General features: G+C 38.5%; 1 protein-coding gene across 5 annotated transcripts in view; it reads left to right on the top strand.

Annotated features, from left to right (window-relative positions):
* Window positions 1-23292, top strand: part of ATP8A2 (ATPase phospholipid transporting 8A2) — a 326111-nt gene that overhangs the window by 90895 nt on the left and 211924 nt on the right. For all 5 annotated transcript variants that reach the window (XM_064645382.1, XM_064645383.1, XM_064645384.1 and 2 more), the window contains one exon: window positions 1601-1665. In XM_064645382.1, the coding sequence (XP_064501452.1) occupies window positions 1601-1665 (65 nt within the window). The remainder of the gene's footprint in view (window positions 1-1600; window positions 1666-23292) is intronic.

Genomic DNA, 23292 nt, shown 5'->3' with positions numbered 1-23292 from the left:
ACCTTGGCTCGTTAACACAACTAAGATGAAAATGTACTTGCAAGGTTGCACTTGATATTCATAGTCTACACAGCTGTGAAAATGGAGGACAAACTAAGCTTATGCAGGTAATCAAACCTGCTGCCTGAGAGTGCCTGGCTGTGTGATGTAAGCATGTCTTCCACAAAGGAAAACAAGGGATTTGCTTTCTTGACAGAAGTCACTCATGCAGGCATGTTAACCCAGGATTATGCCTACAAAACTAGCCCAATTATAAAAACTTTGTAGCCTGAGGAAATGATTTGCATTGCAATTGATGAGCCAGTATGGCCTTCCTAAGGAACCAAGAATCCCATAGAAAATGTCATGCCTCGGTTGTTCTGTTGCTTTTGTAAGATATGGAAAGAGGCACTTCATCTTTTTACATTGACTATACTGTTATGCTTTTGAATCAGTCAGCCTTGCAGTGGTTCCTCACTGGGACATTACTCTTACAGTGCAATAGCCTCCAATCTCCGTACGAGAAGAGACTTCCTAAGATCTGATTTTATTTGACAGCAGTTTCTTAAACTTGCTGTAATTCATTTCTATACAAAACCACAGTAGAAATACAAAACAATTCTATTTTATTTCTTTTTACTGTGTAATTTAGATGAGCAATAAAAGGTGTGTGCTTCAAATAAATTCATTCTCTGCTGTTTTATTAAGCATACGTGACTGTGTCAACCCCAAGTGAACTTGTATGTGCAAGTGAGCTTTTAGGATAAAGCAGTGAGATTGCCTGATGCAAGTTTGCATTTGTCTCTTGCCATTAATATGAGTGGGAATTAAACTGTTTATTCTGCAAATGCTTATAATTTTATAGATGTAAGAGAGGTTTTGGTGTTTGTTTTTTTTTTTTTTTTTTGTGTTGAGAATTTTCATTTTCCGTTTTGGTGTCCTGGCAATTGTGCAGAACTGCCTTCTGACTGCTGCTCCAGACTATGGCAACTTGCTCTTTCTTGTTCTTTCGTGTCCCAGTCCTACACTAAGAATAAGCTACTACAGTTACCTGGTTCCTATAGGACTTAGTAGGGCCTCTGTGTATGTCATTGATCTGTAGTTTTTAACAATGCTCAGAACCTTCCGCACTGAACTCTCCAGAGTAAAAAATGCTTATGTAAGCCCAAGTGTGGGCTAAGGGGACTGGGTAGCTCCAACTAATCCATGTGTGCACTTCTGGTCATCTGGCACAGTTGCAACTGTGCATTCAGATCTGTTCTTGTAGTGCGTGGAAGGCAATTCTGCCTCCAGTGTAGATGAAAAAATAAAATAACTTTTGCTGTAGGGCTGTAGGCTGTATTTGATTCATCTAGTTCACATGGTGCTTTCTTTAATTAAAATATCTCAAGTGATGTATTTGAAAGTGCAGATAAAACTCAGCCTGTGTTGCTAGTAAGATTGTTGTTTTGGTGTGTGTTGTATGCACCAGTGTTTCCAGCAGTCTGTCTGATAGGAGTAACTGCTCAAAAAGTAAATTGTCATCTGATCTATAGATGCTTATCTCAAGGTTGAGCTCAACCTTAGATAGTCTTCCAAAAAGTAAATCCTTGTGTGTTGTTTTTTTTTTTCTCTCTTGCAGGGTACTCTTGCAGACTCATTTCACAGAGTATGTCTCTCATCCTGGTCAATGAAGAATCACTAGATGTAAGTAAGCAAATTCTGGTATAAGTCTTGACAGAAGGAGGTGTTATTAACGAGATGGAAAGTTGTTGAGCTTTCTCACTGAATTTCTCCTGCTTGCCGTTAGGGTAGCAAGATAAACAATTAATGCACAGGTGTGTTGTGCAAAATGTACTCCTGAGGTCTTCAGTCACAAGCTGTAGAAACCAAACTGAAGTCTCAGAACAAGAAACCTATGAGGTTCATGGGTTTACTTCTGGTGAAAACTGGAAAAACATGTAGCATGCCAGCAGGAATATAATTAGGCTTTAAGGTATGGATATAGAAGTAACATGTTTGAAGAAAGAAAAAAAAAATAAGCTAAATAAGTAATTTCAATGTAATAAGCTATCTTCAGTATTGTATGGAACAGCTGTAACCAAACCGAGGCTTGAGCAAACTACATTGTGAACTTGCCTATATACAGTAGCTTTTAAAACCTTAAATCAAAAATTGCTGATAAATGACAGCCATGCTCCTCATCTATGTGTAAAAATTAACTAGAAAAATCATACACTTGTACATGAATCTTCCCAGAAGAGCTTTTCCTGTTCTATGTGTTTCAATGTCAAATCAGTATTTGATATCACTTTGATTTCTATTAGAGGTATTTGTAGAACAGATGAAAGGATCTATAATAGGCAGCATCTCACAGTTGCATTTAGAGTTGGCAGTTCATTGTGCTTGACTGCATGGGAGATGGAAAGCCTGCATCTGAGTGTCAGACGAGTTACTGGATACCTGCAAATCTGGTGGAAGTGGGTCATACTATTGTGGCAAAGTTACCACCTGATAAGTGTTGTTTTCCAGTTGCCTTGATATGATTCCAATAATTTAATGTGTAGAAATGTTTGGTTACAGAATTTGGCTGTAAAGAGTATTGGAAATTTATCAGTAAACATAAATAAAGAAAGCTTTCAGAACATGAACTTGACCCTTGGCAAGTTTGATGACACCAAGCTGTGTGGTACAGTCACTACACTGGAGAGAGGAGGTGCCATCCTGAGGGACCTGCACAGGCTTGAGAGGTGGGCCTGTGTGAACTTGGTGAAGTTCAGTAAGACTGAGTGCAAGGTCCTGCACCTGGGCTGATGCAGTCCCAAGCACAAGTAGAGGCTGGGAGGAGAATGGGTTGAGAGCAGCCCTGAGGAGAAAGACTTGGGGGTGTTTAGACAAAAAGCTCAGTATCACCCAGCAACATGTGGCTGCAGCCCAGAAAACCAGCTGCATCCTGGACTGCATGAAAAGAATCACAGCTAGCAGGTTAAGGGAGGTGATTCTTCCCCTCAACTCTGCTCTCATGAGACCCCACTTGGAGTGCTATGTTCAGGAGTGCTATGTTCAGCCCTGTGGCTCCCAACATGTGATCGTGTTGGAGTGAGTCCAGAGGAGGGCTACTAAGTTGGGGTCTGGAGTGCCTCTCCTACGAGACAGGCTGAGAGGGCTTGGGCTGTTCAGCCTTGAGAAGGGAAGGCTCTGGGGAGACCTTATAGCACCTTCCAGTATCTAAAGGGGACCTGCAAGAAGGCTGGAGAGAGGGACCTCTTACACAAGGGTATTGAGTGATAGGATGAGAGGGAATGGCCTTATGCTTTAAGAGGGTAGATTTAGATTAGGTATTAGGAAGAAATTCTTTTACTAGGGTGGTGTGACACTGGAAGAGGTTGCCCAGAAAAACTGTGGATGCCCCATCCCTGGAGGTGTTTGAGACCAGGCTGAATGGGGCTTTGAGCAACCTGGTGTTATGGAAAGTGTCCCTGCCTGTGGCAGGGTGATTGGAACTAGATGATGATCTTTAAGGTCTCTTACAACTCTAAGCCTTCTATGATTCTATGAAAAAAGAAAAATTGAGAACCATGGCATGTCAGATGAGGAGAAAAAAAACCCCTTATTGGTATATAGTCGATGGTCTTTTAAGTGAAGAAAATGGATGATTACATGATACACCATGAAGACATACCTAATATTGCAGGTGACTGCTGCTTTAGCTCAGATAGCGTATGTTCTCAAAAACATGAGCACAAACTTGTGGAGCTTCTAAACTGGTTCATCAGAAATGCTTTGTATTAAATCAGTATTGTTTTCAAACTAAAGTAAATATGTTATTCACCAAAGTACTCTTGTTGCCTTTCTGAATGTAGAATTGAACTTTTTGTAAGTCTGAATAGGAGACTTGTGATTTGTTGATAATTACTGCTAGTTCTTTTAATTCTAAGGTGTCTCTAGCTACTTACTGCCAATTTTTCAGTGTGGGATCTCCATAGTAATATCTATTTTGTGTTACACCTGTAACAGAAATTTTGACTCCTGTTCAACTGAGCTTAAAATCTATCCCTAGAAGATTCTCACACTGGAATTCCGTAGCATTATATTTAATATATTCCATCTCTGAAATCCATTAATACTAAAAATGAGTTTTTACAAGATCCAGGTTGAGCTTAGAGCCTTTAAATATTGATACACTTACCCCTTTGTGCAGTCCCTGTGTGACTTTTCCCCCCCACTTCTGCTCCTTGGCATGCAGTAGCAGGTGAGATGTGATCGAACAACTGTCTTGCCTTGGTTTTGAGAGCTAAATTTTTTCGAAGTCATGCGCTTCAGGAGAAAAATCAATCATTTCTGTTCTCTTCAGGGAACTCCTGGGAATAGAAAAGACTAATCCCTAGCTTGATTCAGCCGAATTCTAGAAACTTAGCATAATAATCTGCAAATGTCTATCCCTTATAGACTTAACTGGATGCATACATATACTCACTTGTTTTTTTCTTTTCCTAATAAAAGTTTTTGAAATGAGAATATTTTGAGCACTAGATTTACTTTGAATGTAATTCTTGGACTCAATTTCTGCTTAATTAAATTGGAACACCATAAATTCTTACTGTGCAGCTCTTAACCTGGAAAAATTTCTTTCATTGGCATCTCTTAGAATTTGAGTTGTGAGAGAAGTGAGAGGGGTAGCTGAAGAAGGGAAATCAGATGATTCAGAGAGACCCCATCTACTGGATATTACAGTCAAGGAATGTTGGGTGTGTTCCTCCGCATCAGTCCTGTAGAAAGAAGAGCTGGGAGCTGTATCAATTGCTTATCACATGGGGTTGTATTTAATAGTAGTGGAAGGGCAACACTGGAGGGACACAGTTCTGAACCTGTAGGTAGTATTTTGCTATAAAGTAATTTTGTTGATGTACATGGAGCTGCACAGTGAGTGTGTTCTGCAGAACTCATGTGCCTGGACTGACAGTCATCATCTGGCGTTATACACGGATGTGTAACCCACAGCAAATTGACACTCCAGTGTAAGAACCCTCAATGCTGGTGTCTGTTAATCAGATATGACTAAAGGTATAAGCAGAAGTTGGCTTCTGTTGCTTTTGGGGTCCTGGTTCTTTTGCAAGAGAGAGGACATCTGTGCCTTATCAGTGATGTCATGCTGATTACTCTCAAAAAATGGGGGTAAAGTTATTGTCAGCTTTTCAGACTAAAACCAGAGTTACCTAGTACTCCAAATGCTCCAAAGCATTGGTATCATGTGTACTTCAGTCATACTAAAAGATAATAAGGGATGCAGATATGGCTGCGAAGATGAGAACAAGCTGTGTACTACTAATACCTTGTAGATGCTTTGAAGGTTACATCTCGTGTGTTGCACTAGGGAGGAAACTGGGATTTTTGTCTCTCTCGTTATCATCTGCCCACATGCTTTGACCAAGGAAAACTGATCAGTGCAGGCAAGCTCAGTTTTAGCCAAGCATCAGCTCTCCTTCAGAGAAGCATCTGCCGTGGTCCTCTAGTGGCTTGCGGCTAGTAAGTGACTTCAGTAGTTACCAGTCAGCCTGGAATAGTAATCAGCTCTTCTGTGGACACTGGGGATTTGCCAAGGAAGCTAATTAGGAAAAGAATACATTTCTCTATTGTACCAAGCTTTTCTTATTGGTCAAATTTCTATTTTTCTTAATTTAGAAATAGCTATCAAGCCAGTAAGTGGTTACATAAGGAGCAGTGTCTAGTAGTCAGATAAGTCTTCAAAAATGTTAGGTAGAAGGGGTTTAGTGTTCTTCTTGTTTGTTTTTGAGGAACAAATAGGATCTTTCATAACTCCAGGTACTTGCTAATCTGCATAGAAAGTTAGTTGTATGGATGTGGAAAATATACAGCTCTTAGTGTGAAAAGCTGCTTTGATTTGAGTGTGCTGTGTAGAATTAGAAATGAAAGAATATAGGTGTTACCCGGACCTGTAGGTTTAAATACACACAGGACTGTGTAACTTAAGTGTTAGATTACCATTTTTTCAGGAAGTAATACTAATAGGTTTGAGCTGTGAGTGGTGAATGAGTTGGGCTGGTATTTTTGTTTCATCCTGCTTTTGCTTTTCAGAATTCATTAATGGCTGTTCTCCCTTATCTGTGGCTGTTTTTTCTCTTGGTGTTTTCTGGCACTGTGATAGTTGATGTGGATGAAGTGGAGGTACTTGGACCTGAAGGAATGCAAGGACCTTTAGGAGTCCTAAGAGAAGGTTACTAAATAACTCTTCTTTCCATAGCTGAAATTCTGGGAGTGGGGGAGGCTTTTAAAAAAGCAAACACACTATTTTCAAAGTTACTTTTACTTTCATATCTTGTTTTATGAGTGGTGGTTTCTGACAAAAGCCGGAAAAGATCTTGCAGATTTAAACTGCAGGTATTTAGGGGGTTAATGCCTTGTCCATGCTATAGGACAGAATAGATCATATTACATAGAAATGGAGAGGAAGAGTGTGTGTTCCCTGAATTCCATCTAAAATTTGCTGTCTTGTTTATAAGAGTTCTCATATGTTAGAAGAAAATGACTTGGAACAAACCCTATTTCTCTTAAAACTGCTAATGATCTTCACATATGTGAAGGCTTGTATCAGCAGATGATCCTGAGTATTATCCAGATCTATTTTCTGTTGTGTAGGTAACAATATAATAATGGCTTCAGCTGGATGGTGAAGGAAGTATCTGTGTGCTTTGAAGATGGAATTCTTTGCAGCATACTGATAATGCTTATTTCTATTAAGCACAAGAAAGGACAGAAACATAAGGATGCATAATGAATTGTTAAATGGATTTTGTTAAATGAGAAGCTACCAGAAAATGCAGTTTTTGCTGATATTAAATTATGATGGTGTGTTTTGAGGGGAATAAGGCTAAGCTGGTGTCATGTGTAGGTAGATGAGTTTTGGATAATGATCCTCTTGATTGACATGGCTAATAGTGCACATCTGTAAAAAGAATTCAGATTTCTCTTTTGTGATGAAGGGTAAGAACTAAGTAGTCCTCGTCTCAAGATACTTTTGTATCTGATCTTCTGCTTTTATTGAAGGAGAGTCTCTTGTTTGTGAAAGTTTGTGTGCAGGTTTTAAGAATAAGCAGTGTTCCTTTCTTGGTGCAGAGCCAGCCTAAAGCAATAGGATTTATCTGCAGTGTTAACTTAATGAAGGTAGTGGAGAACTAACTGTTTCAGGGTAACAGTTAGGGTATGTATCATATATTCTGAATCATATATTCAGAAAATAGACATATGAATATCTGTGGTCTTACTTTTTTGGTTCCCATAATACTGACTTACTACTACTTTGTTAAATCCTTTTCTGAAGATTATTTGCTTTTTCATGATAATTAGAGGATCATTCTTGCAGCTGAAGCTTGATTACTCCAAGCCTGCCCATCGGTCACATAAAGGAATACATCTCCTTCACATGGAAATGAAGAAAAAAAGATGTTTTACATCTGGTTGAAGCTAGAAGAAGTCCTATAGAATTTCTCTGGGTTGATCAGTCTGTCAGAAACTACAATTAAACAGTTCTCTAGCTGTATGACTTTAATACCTGACTAAGTATGTGTTCCTTCTACTTTTTAACCTTCTACATAGAGTAGAACTGATCAGAGGAATCTTTTAGAGACTTGTAGGGTTCTTGCCTACCTTTGCCACAATGTTATATGCTTTTCTTTTTTTTAACTGAAAAATGTGTTAAGGTGCATTTTCACACTTCAGTATCTCGAGTAATTTAACTGAGGTAGTGATGCTGGAGGATCAGTGTTTCTCTTTCATATTTACTAAGTGTTTTAATCAGCTTATCTTCTACAAATCTAAGTAATGAGTGTGATCTCCTTGCCATAGCTTCAAGATAAAAGTGATTTGGATATCTTGAATTTTCAACTAATTCCCAAATCCTAAATTATCAAAACCTGTGTTCTAAGCAGGCCTAAAATCACAGTTCTGAAGTGTCAGAGTATAATATTCTTTTGGAGACCTTTTGGAATGGATGCTCATCAGAGGTGAGGTGATTCTTATGCCCTTCTGAAGCTTTCATCATGCTGGGTTGTGGTTGTATGTATGTATGCTTGTCATGCACTCTGGTTTTTCAAGCTAGCCAGGCAAGGTAAGAGTGTCCTGGCATTCCTGATGGACACCAGGGTTATGGTCATGTTAATAGGACTTATAGAGAAATTGCCTTATGAGTTTAGAATTGGTGTAATCTCTTCAGTTCATTCAGTTTGAGTCTTGTGCTCCTCTTGGGTAAACCTTTTTGCTTCTATCCAGAAATAGGCTAGTTTAGGAAAACAATCAAATTCCTCAGTGAACTTAGCCATTCACTTACACAGCTGTGTTCTACCTCCTGTCTCACTATGATGAAAGAGTCATGAGTGATCCAGTATGGCAATTCACATAACAAAGCCCTCAAAAATTTTAGGTGAAAACCTGGTTATCTAGTCCATCATTTTGCTAATATGCTTGTTTGTTAAATGCATGTGCCTTTGGATCCTTTTGTGTTTGTTTCTGATTGGGTCAAGAGCATTGTTCAATTCAAGATGGTTTTACTTTTTCTTACTTGTTATCTGTAACATTAAGTATAACTAACTTCATCCTAGAAAGGTAATCTGGGTGTTCAGTTCTACCTGCATGTCCCTCTTGTTTGACGTATGGCCATAGGCATTAACATCCTTCAGATTAATCTTGGGAGCACATCTTTTCTCTGAGTCAAGAGCTGTTCAGCTGTGGAATATTCCGATTTGGGGTCTCTGCTAGCATATGAAACAGTGACTGGAGAGTAGAAATTAATGTTCATACAAACTTTCCAGATTTAAGCACTTGCTTCCTCTTTCAGGCTAATACGTGCAGCCTGCATTCAGCTCTGATCTGCTGTGACACTCCGGAAAAGAGAAAGTGACCCCTGAGACAGCTGTATATTCAAGTGTTTTTCAGCCTGGGATCATATTGATAGTAGGTTGACAATATCCAAATTGCACTAGAAGACTGAGAAATGACAGTGAGTACTTAGTGGAAAGCTGGATGTAAAATCTTTGTCCATTTTCTGTGTCCAGCAAAACTGACACATCACAATGAAGCTTTCCTCTGATTGGAAAGATTGAGGAATTTGGTGTCCGTTATTAATTCAAGTTCTTGTAGCTAAAGTGTAGTATTCACTGAAATACAGCTATTTATAGAAAGACATGGTATCAAATTCTGTAGTATAACTGGGGACCATTTACATGGCTAATGGTGACCAAGGTCATCTGGCTTCAAGAACTCTATGTCCTTGGAGGGTGGGGGGGGGGAAGGTCAGCAGAGCATGTATGTTTGGATACAGAGTTTAGTAGTCTGTAGAACTTTGGGAAAATGTGAATTAATAAAACCAATTAATAGTGAAGGGGCTTTGTAAGATCTGGGTTGGTATGGTAATAATTTGTCTTGATTATAGAATTAAAATTTCAGAACTTATCTGTAGATAACATAAGGAAAGGGGGGATGGGTTCACAACTAGCTGATTTTTTTGAAAACTTGTACTTTCTTTTCAAGTTATTAAAACTTAATTGGTCTGTCTATAGTAGGTTTAATATTATCAAGTTCTCAAGGGATTTATAGTTCTATCCAGGGCTTGACAGACAAACTCTACAGTTCAGTAGACAGAGTTAATAGGTTTAGTAAATATTAATAAAATAAATCTATTGTATAACTAAATCTTTAGGGAAATTACTCTGGCGGTTTAATTTTAAAAAGGAAACATGATCTAGATGATTTTCAGGAGTTTTCTTATTAAAATTATTTTTAGTAATTGAAGTGGGTATCATATTTATTAGATAAACTTCAATAAAAACTTCAGATGTATAGGGTAAACTGATAGGGAACTAGCTGGTGTGTTTTTAAAACTCAGGGAAAAAGAAGTCTTTGAAAGTTAGTGTTCACTTCAGGGAATGGTGTTTGTTTGACTAGAAAAGAGAAGCCTGCCTGGGGCTTTCTTACAGAGCATCTTTATATTCTTGGCTTTTTAAAAAAAAGTAAAAGTGCTGGAAGCCATCAGGATAAAAGCAAATCAGGTGTTGTGGCCAAGCTTCTCAGTTGAGCCGGTAGCAGTATCTCTGCTGAGCAACAGTTATAGTGTGTTAATAAGATTTGTTTCCAGTTCTTCCTAGAATTAGACTAAAGCAGTGAGACATGAACAGTGCAGCAGCAGAGCTGTTCTTGCTTCCTGAGCTACCAGGACATGTCAGTGTTCACCAGCTGTATATGGGAATAGAATATTCGTTTAAGCTGTAAGGAATATTGATCAGCAGTGTTAAGACTTTGCCAGATTTGAATGCAGAGATGAGTCTGAACTTATGTGAAATGCTGTTATAAAGCCCTACTTTATAATATAGAGCAGTTCAAGTTAAACAGAACTAGCATCTAGGTATGGGCTGCCCTGTGACCTCTAGACGCATTATGCCATGCAGTCATTCCTAGCAGTGGCAATTGCCAACAAATACATGTCAGTTTAAATGTATTTTTCTTTTAAATCTGCAAGGAATAAGCAAGTCTCTTTTAGAGGAAGGAAGGGAATAGAATGAGTTATTTGTGGGAGTCTGGCAGAGTATAGAGTAGCTAAAAAAAGATGCACTTTCCTCTGTGGTTCGTTACTCAACATTAGCAGTTTTATTGGAACTTTTATTGTAGGTGGACAAAGTATTTTGGAGAAGTCAAGTAAGGGCAGTGGAGAAATTGAATGTGATGGTTTTGGAGGGAGAAAAGGCAACAGATGGTTGTTTAGTATGTTTGGGTTTTTTTGGTTTTTTTGTTTGTATGAAGGAAGTATGTGAAACTTCTTAAGAAATGGAAATTCTTTAGCTACTTGAGGTTACAAATAAAGTATACCTTGTGATAAATAATTTGATTCACGGTTGTGCAGCACCTAGGAGCCACACAGCCCTTCAGTTAAGGAAATCTGCAAATCAGAGGGATAGTTCTGGCAAAAAGTGTTAGCAAGTATGTTTGCCAAGAATACTAGGAGCTCAAGGTGCCGTGCTCAAGGAAATAAAAAGTTGCTGCTGTAGCTCTTGTACAGAACCGTAGTAGAGTTACTAACCTCCCAAGAGCAACATAGAGCTTCAATGTAACTTTTTGTGGTGGTCACTTACAGGAAATTCTCAAGCTAAATATTATTCAAAATAATGGTAGTCATGTAGGACTAAGCATGGATCTAGGACATCTCTTAATTTTATAAGTGACAAAGCACTCCTACTCAGACTGCCCTAATCTCTGCACTGGGAATTAGTTACCTTGACTGTTTACTGACCTAACTGCCTTGCATTGCCTACTCACTGAACATAAAATCTTGGAGTGCCTCTATTTGTCAATCACAGATGCATCTTCCAAAAAAGTGTCCGATTCCTTACTTGGGTTTTGGCTGTTAATTTACATGCTGTTATTGTTGCTCTCACTGATATTCTAAGATAATTTTTTAAAAAATGGATAGAAGCTTGTTACATAGGTACTTAACAGAAGCCTGGTACTAATATGAACTATAGTAAACTGCATATTTTAAGGACTAAATAGACTAAATAACATGGACTAAAATAGGAATTATTTTTTTTTTAATGTTCTAATAAGACATTGAACAAGACATAGAATACATTGTGCTGTGAAAATGGCCAGTGTGATTTTAAGACTGTCTGCTGCCTAATAAATGCAGTTTTAGTAATCTTGAGTTTGGGTTCTTGTGTACAGTTGGCTGGTTACAATTTTCTTTTCCATTAAGCATTTTCGGAACACATCATTATTTATGAGCAAAGGTTAACTAGGGCCTGAAGGAAGCTTGAAGCAGCAATGTACAGATGTATTTGTAACAAGACCACTGACCAAGCTCAGGATAATTACTGCTGCATGTTATTTAAAGGTAAACTCTTTGTTGTTCAACTCTGCTAGTGTCTTCCAAAAGATGGTGTTCTGCCTTAACTAATTTCAATGTCCAAATTGGTTGCGGCTAAATACCTAGTTCCCACGTGGTATGATTGCAATTTACGTAGTCAGAAAGGCAGCCTGTGTGATGTCAGAATCAATATTTTGTTCTTAAAGTTGTGAATATTGTTGCCTTAACTGTGTGTTTCTTTGCAATGGAATTAGAGCTCTGAAAATCACTATGGTGCTGTCTTTTGAAACAGTACATTAGTGTAGACTTTTTTTAGTGTGTGAACACGATCACCTTGTCAGCTAATGAAGTAAGCTTTAGGAGGAATGCAGTATTTGGAGACTTGAGAGGTTGGGATAAATGGGGACTCAGCATCTGAGTTTCAGAGGTCTTGCATACGGTCTAAAAAACTGCTGGGATAAACATTATTTTTGTTATTTCTTGTGAGAATCAATTGCTTCAGGTGAAGCATTTGGTGACTTGGAGAAGGCTTTTGTGGATTTTGTATTAGATCTAAAATACTAAATTGCTGAAACCAATTTTTATATGATATTAAGGTTATATAATATTAAGACTATTTCAGTGAGTAATTATTTGTTTGAGAGCTCTCCTGCAGATTCTTATCAATATCAGAACTTCAAGATTATTAAAGTAGTTGGACGAAGTTCCTTGAAAGCTAACCTTAGTCCAGCATCAAGACAGCTCTTACAAAATGGTCCTTGGATAAATAATTTAGTCACTGAAACAAGCAAATATATCTCATTTTCATTCCTCTCAAACATACTGCCTGGGATTGTTGTCTCCTGTGTAGCTTTGAAAGTACGAAGACACTAAATTATCAACTGAACACGTGTAGTCTTTCAAATGTGCCGTTTGTCTGGAATTTCAGTGCTGGCTGAACTACGGATGAGCAAGAAACTGCCTTAAACATTAAAGGCTGTGATGGCAAGGGCAGATGGTGTTTTAGTGTAATTTTATGTAATATTAAATAGGACTTGTTTAGTGAAGGCCATTTTTCTATTCCTGTGCAACTTGGAGGTGCTCAGAATGCTGAAGACTTTACTATATTTTTTTCAAATAGTCTTAGTTAACAAAATTACTAGGACTGCTGCCTAGGGAACAGTTGAGTGGAGGCAATTCCTTCCTTTGATCTTCAAGGAGGCCAGTGGCAAAGTCGCCCTCATTCCTGCGTGTATCCTTTTCCACTGCTACATAAGGACGTGTCAAGGCCAGACCATGACCATGCAGTGCCTCTCTGAAGCTGCAGTCAGGAGATGTGTGCTTGTTCATGCACATCACCCTTTCCTAAGGATATAGCCTATGCTGACAAGGTAATGCTATTTAAGAGAGTCAAGTAGCATAAAATAATCTCGGGCTACTGACTGATATTCAGAAAAATCTTGGTGTCTTGTACTATCATTTCTTGTAAACCCTTAGGTTTTCATGTTTTATCATGTTTTCATGTTATGTTATATTCATGTTTTTAAAACCCTCTGTATAGGCTTCAGGGTCTTCAGGAGCCCCCAGCCATTCAGTTTTGTCATTAAACCCACTCTCTTCTGAGCAGTTGAAGCTGTGGTATAGTAGGAGACCCTTTTTATAAAAGAAATTAAATTAATTTGACTTGGAATTGAAGTAAAAATCAGTATGAAAAGTGACAATTGTATTGCAGCTTGTGGACTACCTGTGGTGAGCTGGTCCATACACTCAGGTAGCCCTTCTGAGACTTCAGGAGGTGAGTGGAGGTTGTACTTTGCTGCTGGTTGTCGTGTATCATATGGCAATGGATGGGCTGGAGGAGCTGCCTGCCTTGTGCCCTGTTGAAAGGGTGGAACTAAAGACAGGAGGGTGGGTTTGGATTTGTGCCACATCTAGTTTGCTCACACATGTGCTGCCAGTTGAAGTAATATGAATTGCTCCAACAAAGCTTGCTTATATTTTCTTTTTCAGACCTCTTTATTTTTCGTAGAATTGTAGAATGGTCTGAGTTGGAAGCGACCTTAAAGATGATCTAGTTTCAACCCCTTCTGCAGTGGGCAGGGGTGCCATTCACTACATCAGGTTGCTCAGGGCCCCATCCAACCTGGCCTTGAATATGTCTGGGGATGCAGCTTCCACAACTTCTTTGGGCAGCAGTTTTCATCCTTTCATCACTCTAATCTGCTAAGCTTGGATTGCAAGACAGAAAACTTGCATTTCTTTTGGTGTTATGAAGGTAAATAACATCAAGCATTAATTGATCTTGGTAGAACTCTACTAGAAAATCTGTTTGTAGACCTTTTCTGACAAAGTTGTTAAAGCTGGACAATCTTATGGTATTTATCTGATGTTATTGTTGTGTAGTACTAATTTGGTAATCAAATTGCAACGGAAGTGTTTGCACCCTGACTAATTTTATTTGAGCAAAACTAGTAAGTAGATTCAACAGGCTGACTTGCATACAACTGTTTGGGTAATTCTGCCATGCTTTTCTCATTTCATGATCTAATGCTTTGCAGATAGTTCTGTTATGGGTCTTGTATCAGCTGGACAAGTATATAGCTATTTGGATATCTGCAATCTTGCTATTATGACACTGACTTCTTTAGTTTTCTTAATTTATGTGCTGTGCCAGTGCTAGTGTTTTGGATAGCTCTCCTATCACTTTCCTTTAATTACTGAATGAGAGTTATTTGATCTATAGGTCTAGAACTGTTCAGATAATAAAGATCTCTGCTGACCTAGCAGCAATGTTTCCTTGTATCTTGCTTGTGTTACTCAGTAGCATTCCTCTCCTTCCCTGTGTGTATCTGTACTTTCACACTGTAATTTATGGATTTAAAAAACTGTAGTCCAAGGTAAACGTTTTTAGATCTGCTACTGTCCTCTTGCTTGGATGAAAAGCTATAGAGCTCTCACTTTTAGTTTTGAGACATGAGGGAAAATTCAGTTTCCCTACATCTTTGCTGTTCCAGTGTTCCCATCTCTACTTCTTCCTCTGACAGTCTGTGTTCCCCAGGTGTGGGAGTGTCCAGGCCCTTGTCCTTTAGGGCATGCTTGGTGTTTTCCTTGTTCAAGGTGTTCCACGTCCATTATCTGCCCTTGTGGGGCAATTTGGGTGCTGTTTTGTCTTAAACAGAAGCATGGTCAGGCTTAAGTGCCTTATTTGTAGTTGCTTACTGAAGGGGCTGGCTCAGGCAGGAGAAGGCTGCCTTGCTGTCTGCTTGCTGGGCTCTTGTTTTGTTAGAAGTCCTGAGAGGGCACAGATGGGACTGAGGCCAGGAATGAAGTGTCTAAGATAGCCTGCCTACTCCTGAGCAGCTGCCAAAGGGCAGGAAGCCTGACCTAATTCTTTAAGAAGTCAAAGTGATCCCAGTTGGATGGAATCAATGAGTGTGCATGTTCCCCATTTCTGGGAGGCTGTTGAGGAAGAGATAAGATCATGGGAGTACAGCTTATATCAGATCCTTCTGGCAACACCTTTGTGTGTTGCTTTATTTGCCTGGTGAACCATGGGTAAAAAGGAAAAATACATAGTCCAAGGAGCATGAGTAACTTCTGATGCTTGTCATGCTGTAAAGGTAGAAGTAAAATCTCAAAGGGTATTTCAAGAACTGTAAGTTCTCTCAAATTTCTGTTCAATACCTGTATTGTGTCTAAATCAAAACCAGAGCTTTAAGCAAGCAACTTGGGTTAAAAGCAATCTGCTTCTTAAAAGTCAGTTTTATTACAGAGCTTGCCTGTGCTAATCACTCACTCTGGAACTTGCTCTGCTTCGCCTGGAGAACCAGATTTGATAGTACACAAGCACTTGAAAGGAAGACTAACATGACAAGTTGGCTTGTTGCATGTCTGAGTCTGTCTTGAGTAGCTTAGAGTTTATAGTTTGCTGTTTGGCTTCATTCTCAAAGCAGTTTCCTTTTACTTAAGTGCGGGAATAACTTTGGCTATGAACTCTGACAGTGGTATGGCCTCTGTTACTTACACTAGCATGCAACTGAACTATTAACTGCACAGATGCTAATAACAGTTGGGGTTTTTTCAAGGGGGATTTTGGAGAGGAAATTGAGAGTGGAAGACTAAAAATAATTGAAGCTATAGCTTTCCCTAGCCCTATTTAAATTTTATTAGTCTGTTGAGAGGAAAATTCTGTCCTTCCAACTTTATTGTGATGTCTTACAAATTGACATTACCTTAGGTGAAAAGGTAAAACCAAAACCTTTTCTTTTCCAGACTGCCTATGTAATATGACTTGAAAATATGAAATTTTTTTCTTAGTGCATTTCTGAGACGTGCTTATGTCTGTACCAACAAGGTAAGTGCAACATTAGAAGAGCATGTTGTACAAATTATTGTACAAATCAATCTACTCAATATTGTGTTTCCTGTGCATGATATTGTTTTGGAGAAAAGATGAGTTCTGTCATCTAGTCTCTATTTAATTTTGACTAGTGTTCAGTCTTTTATACGTTAATATCAACATGGATTCCTTAGTTGCTAACAATGATAAAACTCCTTTAGTGTAGCCTTGGCTGCATTGTTGGCTGTTATTTCTCTAAGGAAAGTTTGTTCAGATTTCATTGAATCAGGATAACTATATTTTATATATATCAATCATAATATATGCATGCACTGCTTCATGGGTATAAAAAACCCCATACACAGATAGGGATATAAACATATGAAAAAGCATCTATAGCAGAGATCTAGTTCTTTAAAGCACCCTATCACTCTGTTAGGGGTGACCTAATTGTGGCCTCCCTGAGGGGAGCCTACAAGAAAGATGGAGAGGGATCTCTTACAAGAGCATGCAGTGACAGGACAAGGGGGAATGGCTTCAAACTGAAAGAGTGGGTTTACATTAGATATTAAGAAAAAATTCTTTACTGTGGGGGTGGTGAGGCACTGCAACAGTTTGTCCAGAGAAGTTGTGGATGCTCCATCCCTGGAAGTGTTCAAGGCCAGGCCGGATGGAGTTCTGAGCCACCTGGTCTATGGCAGGGGGTTGGAACTAGAGGATCTTTAAAGTCTTTTCCAACCCAAACCATTCTATGATGCTATATAAGGAGAAATAACTCCCCTTCTGCTTTTTTTTTTTTTTTTTTTTTTTTTGCTTTGAGGGGAGTATATTACAGGCTGACTTGTATGTCCACACACCAGAGTCATTTTCTTGGCTGAAAAGTCCTTAGCTGTTTGTGGGCATCTGAGTGTATTAACAAAACACAGAAGCATGTGGTTCAGACACTGTAACAGAGAATCCTACATCATCATGATCTAAAACAAAAGGTTGTACTGTTTTCTTGATCTGAAAGGTTGATTTTTATCTTTGAGAAATTACTTTGCAGAAATGTAACTTCCTTGGAGGTCTAAACAAAAGCTTGCTTCTGCTGTGGAAAAGGTTGACTGTTATATTTGAAAGAGGAAAAGTAATTGGGACTTCTTTGACAAAAGTGGAAGGAAATAAAAAGCCTATTCTGTTGAATGAACTAATTTCATAAAGCTGAAATATCAAAATATAAAGACACTGAGTCATTCTAGCTTGTTAGCAAAACTTAGACTGCTTCCTCTTTGCAGAGTACAGTTACTTTTAGTAATCATGCAGGTGTGCAAGTGTCCAGAACAAGCTTTTTTTTTAAACTGTTCTGTAGTCAAACATCTAATATGTATTGAAAGCAATGCACAGATTGACCTACATAGAGCAGTTGTGGAGTAAATGCAAGTCATGTAATAAGCCTAATGCTGTTATTAGTGTGAAGAGAACAGGGTTTTGTCTATATTCTTTGAAATCCTTGGTCTTCCCAGGATACAGATGTTTCTTGCTAAAGTTAGAAATATTAAAAAATGCCACACTGAAAAAAAGTGGTATTGTCTTTCATAGCATTTGAAGAACATTTGATGAATCGTCTCTTTGACTTCACTTGTTTCTACCATTGTTTCTTATGCTGCAAGCTTTGCCCTCTGAGAAAGGATTGCAAAAGGCTCATGGCTTTTAAGATGGTGCCTTTGGCAACTATGTTGTACTAGATAACTACTTAGGATGTCAGTTCTTTGGTCTGAGAATGCTGAGACTTTTGAAACTTTCCTTGATTTCTTTTTTTTTTTTAAGAAATCAGTATTTTAGTGAACGCTTCAAGTCAAGATTCACATTTTTAAGATGCCACTGCTATAATCAGCATCTTTCTCTTTAATCTGAGGAAAAATTAATGCTGCAGGAAACTGCAGATTTTGTTTCAGAAGGCTAAAACACTAGTACCACCATTCCTGGCGGCACACACTGCCATGATATTTAATCTGCAAGATGAGAGATGACTAGTTAGTGTAATCTTGAACAAATCAGTTTTACTTCTTAATTTGGCGAAAACCTCTCTTTCCTCCTAATTCTCCTCTCCTTCTCCCCCTGAAGCCCCCAACTCTCCTTAATACAGGCACTGCTTCTCTTTACTGAGAGCTTCAGTTTAGCATGCAGCCATCTGATAACCAAGCTTTAAGTTTGTTTGAGCATTTAACCACATAGTCTTCAAATGGTCAGCTGTTTGATGTTCCTCCTTACCGTGATCTTGAAGTACCTGCAACACTTTATACAGGATATGTGTTTGAGATGGTATATCTGACTGAGACATTTGGAGATGATTTTTCTGTGATCAGACAAAGCTTGTAAAAAGGTCTGTTCCATTTTTCTTTTTAAACTATGTGGAACATGCTTGGAGATTGACGTACTGATGATAGGATAGATGTTCCTTCAGGGTATATTTTCTTCCCTATTTAACCAAGTTCCCTGGCTCCTGCATAATCAATTTGTTACAGAATTGAAAACATCCTAGAGTAATCATCTACAGCATGTTTTATAGCTCTTGATGGTCGAATTCATCTGGACTTTCAGCTGCCCCTGGAGACAAAAATATTGATATGATCTGTTTATCTAATATCAAGGCAAGATTTGGTCTGAATATGTGATAACCTGAGACTTGCTATGCAGATTAAGAACTCTTGGTATATAGACGTTTTAAATTACTTGGCTAACTGTGAAGGAATTTCAGGTTGAAGTTAAATTCAAAGCTATGAAAATGATCTGAATGAGGCTATCTAATGTCTCTGGGTACTCCATACAATGTTTTTCTTGGCATGATAGGAGATACTATTTATCAAGCAGAATCATAGTGCTATTAAACAAGCAAGTTCTGCTGTGTAGAATCAGTGAGTCATTTGGTTGGCGTATTTTAGGAATGGGTTCTTGTCTTGCCTTATGTTTTTAATGATATTTGCACTTTCTGTTTAACAATATTTGCTTAGTATTTTATATGTTGTGATTCTTTAAATACCACAGTGAGCTTAGTATCACAAATGGGTTTGGATGAACAGATGGCATATTGCTGGCGTTGTGTAACTGTGGTATCTGGGCTTATTAAATACTTCCATAAGAGAAATGCAGATGCTGCTTGATCAACTTCAGACTCTTGTGGGAAGGCCATAATAACATCTTTTGGAAGAATTACCCACTCATACTACTCAGAGTTCAATTGACTCTTCCAGGGGCTTTGTGAGTAATCTTGTTAGGAATGATTTAGAAATGGCAGGTTTTCTACATGGCACCTGCAGAAATGGTTTAGAATAGACTGTTTTCCAACAATTGTACATACATGGTCCTGTTCCCACCAGGCTTGGAGAATATTAAGCTATTTTGGCATTTCTGTCACTGGAATCTGAGATCAAACATCTTATAATTAGTTCAGGCTGAAGTTCTGTCAAAAGCATGCTTGCTTTATATTAGAGAGGGAATAGGGGGCACTTGGTTATTCCTGTCAGTCTTTCTTTGGAGAATTACTTCAAAGTGATGAAGTCAAGTAATTGATTGGGAATTATAAAATCAAGTTAGTGCTGATTAGTGTGAAGTGTCATTGGAGCAGTCACACTGTGTGCTCTTCTGTATCTCTTGAAATCAGCATGTGACACAGGCTAAGCACTGCAGTAGTACTGAGCAACAGATGTTGATGAGCCTGTTTGGTTTTTTTCTTAAATTTTTATCTTACTTAAAAGAGTAAATTGAAGGTATTCATCTGGGATCTGATCTTCCATGATCCATTTGCTGAATGGTTTTGTGTGCAGAGGTTGAATTTGCAGTGCATCCTGTATTTTAAAGGCTTCCTAAACTGGGAGATGCTCATACTATTTGTTTTAAAATGTGAAGTAGTGAACTATTGACATTCCATTACTGTTCATCTTTCAAAAATTCTCTTGACTCTCAACTCTAGAGAGTGTCTTTATAGTCTCCTCTTCCTGTAAAGCTAAGGAATGGATGTACTCTTAAAATTCAGTTTTAGAAATGTGTAATTTTCAGAGGCATCTCTCCATAGTGCTGTTTTCAGTGAGTTAGTAAAAAAACAACCTCCCTGCTAATATTTCTACTTCTGGCTTTACAGGAACCTTAGAGGTGATGGATTTTCATATGACGCTGTATAGTTTTTCCTTGCATATTATTGAGGAATTTTGGTACATAACTTTCTTTTCCATGAGTCATCTTAGTGTATTTTCTCCTCTTGGGTTTTCTGCTGTAATCCCATAGCTCACAAGTCCCAGTTTTACTGCTGCTCTTTCAGATAGCTCCTCATGTCACTCAGTACTTGTATGAGCATGGGATGGCACGTTCCTGCATTTCTAGTCCTTTATTCTGGTATCTTCTAAAAGAAGCTATAGAATAAAAGGAAATGTGCAAGATCATGTTATTGCACAGTCACCCACACAAGACAGGGAGCAGAAAAGGAGTAGGTGGGTCATAAGCTGAATGTGAGTTAAGTGTTGTGCTGTAGTGAAAAAGCCAGAAGGCAGGAAAGTATGGCAGTGGAATATAACCTGCTCTGTTCAACATATATTGCCTCATCTGTCATGCTACGTAGCAAGAATAATGTCCATACTGCTGTCAAGTTTGATTTTTGTTTTGTTTTTTTGTTTTTGGTATTGTCGTATGGCTTTAAGGGTATATGAAAGCCAGAGTAGATTTGTGGATGCTCTTGAGAATTGCCTCATTGTTAAAAAAGTATGCAAATGCTTCTCTGCAAGTTTTTGTAAGTTGAATGTGGAGTTCCATGTTATTGTAAGGTTGATTGTATTAGGCCATGCATATCCTCGTATTAGTAACTTGATATTTCCAATTCTGCTGATATTTTTGATTTTCCATTTAGTTGGCCAAAAGCCATGGCTTTTTTATCAGTTCATGTAAGCAGCTGACACAGTGCACCTAGCACAACTTTGTTTGGATTGGTATTTCCATCCGCAGCCTAGTTCTGAAAGTACACAGAAGCAGTTAAAAAACCAACTGCTTGAAGACTGATCAATTGTGGGAATCACAAAAAAGAGGGAGCAGAGGAAAATGAGAACAAGTCCTGCAGCTGAACTCTTGCTGTACACATGAAGTCATCTTCACTAGGCTTTGTGGCAATATGCTTTGCAGTCTTCCTTATAACTAGGTCTTTGTAATTTACCTATTTGCTTTTGGAAATTGAAGTAGTTTGCTGTCCTAGTCATGTTTGGTACCAGACTTGGAAGATGGGCAAAAGTGAGGATCAGTTCAGGAAGTGGTATTTCTTTCTTGATTTCAAGACAGGTTTCAAGGTTAGTTCTTGCAAATATTCTGTTTATTGTGGAAAACACTTCCAGTGACTCTTCTGCCCAACAGGTGTTACGCAGTGTTTTGCCAGCTTTGGTTTAAACATTAGGTTTTTTCTTGCCTTTATGTTGATTATTCCTATTCTCCTGTAAATTTGCTTCTGCCAGATGTCTTGACAGATCTCTCTAGCACAGTAACTAGGCAGATTGAAATCAAAGCCTTCACCTAACATGTGGTGAAGCTTTTAGGTTGCAATTAATATGTAGTGGAAAATCTTCCATGAAGTAGGGTTGGCTAGTGTTATCTTGAATGCGGTTATGCAGTGGAGTCCTTGCTTAATTCTTAAGCTATCCTTGGAAGATTTTCCATTTAATTTGATTTAACACTGGGGAGCAGGGGGCATGGCTGATATTTTGAGTTGAAACTACTTTTTTTAGCACAGTAAAAAAAAATGGTTACATGTTACTATTCAGATTATCAATGCATAGGAAGGAAAACAGAAGCCATAAAACGTAAATCCTTGGATTGTTAAAATAAGTTGAGCTGGCACTGCAGTGCACTTCAATGAGTTAGCAGATTGTGCAATTTAAATCTTGTATCAGACTTAGTGGTTTGGAAATTAATTATAGGATGATGGAAGAAGTTAACTTGGAAAATTCTTAAAAATGCTGTAGCTAGCAGTACTTTTTACATAAATATAGAAGCAAGTAGTGTATACAGTTGACTTAAACTTAGAAGTTAGTTTAACTATAAGCTAATATTTCTTACTGCAGGAACTTGTTCTGCGAGAGATGTTAGGTCTTCTGAGATGGAGGAATGGCCACGCATGGAGGGTGCATGAAATGTAGATGCACAGGAAGGCCAGAATGTAAGGCTGATTTTGGCCTTATGGGGATATGTCTATTAGAGGTCACAGATTCAGGGGTGAGTGGCTCTCTTCAGCTGAAGAGGCCTCCTTACCTACGTGATGCTACTTGCCATGTTCTCTTCCCAAGATCTTTTGCTTTGTGGGCCATGTATCACTGTATGCTTATGACGAAACCTGAGTGTAGCGGCTGCCCAGATTTCTGTTGTTTCTGTCTCTCACTGTCATCTCAGTGACTTTGTGAACCTTCCTGGGGAAATGCAGGGGAGGAAGGAGAAGAGGTGGTTTGGAGCTGATCATCTTATAATAATTGTCCAGTTCTTCTCTGGGTATCAGCTTTTTTGTAAGGTAAGCTTAGGGAATGGCTGTTATCCTACTGGAGTCTTTTGCACCCAGTTTTTGCAAGTCCTACTGACTTAGTTTTGTTTGATTTTTTTGGTCCTTTTTTTTTTTTCCCTGGCAACTGTCTGATACTGGGTTCTGTGTTGGATATTGAATTGCCTCACACACTGACATTTCTTGCTGTAGTGTGCACACTTCGCAAGCTCTCGTGGGAGGGATTGGGCAGTCTCCACTAAACAAAAAACCCAGCAACTACAAAAAACCCACCCCAAGGCACACACAAAAAAATCCCACTAAAGATTAAGTTATATAACCTATATAGTAATGTTCCTAATGTTTTTTATTACAGTATGAGGAGTTTGCTCTTGTTTTTAGTGAAGTCAGCAGAGCTCTGATTAAGTTCACTCTGATTGCATTGACTTTCCAATTGACTTTAAGCATCATGTGAAGAGTATTAGTGTTTGCTCTGTCAACCTACAAAATAATAGCCTGGGAAATCCCAAACTTTGTTAGTCAGTTTCGTAATTCAGATACAAAGTTGGGCTCGGCAGGGTTTTTTCTGAGGTTTTAGAAAGTGAGATTATACAGGCATGCCATCAGAAGGTTTGTTAAAGATCCTGAGAGTGCAGTCCAGAGAAA

The sequence above is a fragment of the Pseudopipra pipra genome, chromosome 2 (genome assembly GCF_036250125.1).
Source record: "Pseudopipra pipra isolate bDixPip1 chromosome 2, bDixPip1.hap1, whole genome shotgun sequence".
In the NCBI taxonomy this organism is placed as follows: domain Eukaryota; kingdom Metazoa; phylum Chordata; class Aves; order Passeriformes; family Pipridae; genus Pseudopipra; species Pseudopipra pipra.
The sequence above is the reverse complement of the archived record's forward strand: the minus strand, read 5'-3'. Positions and strand labels throughout refer to the sequence as shown.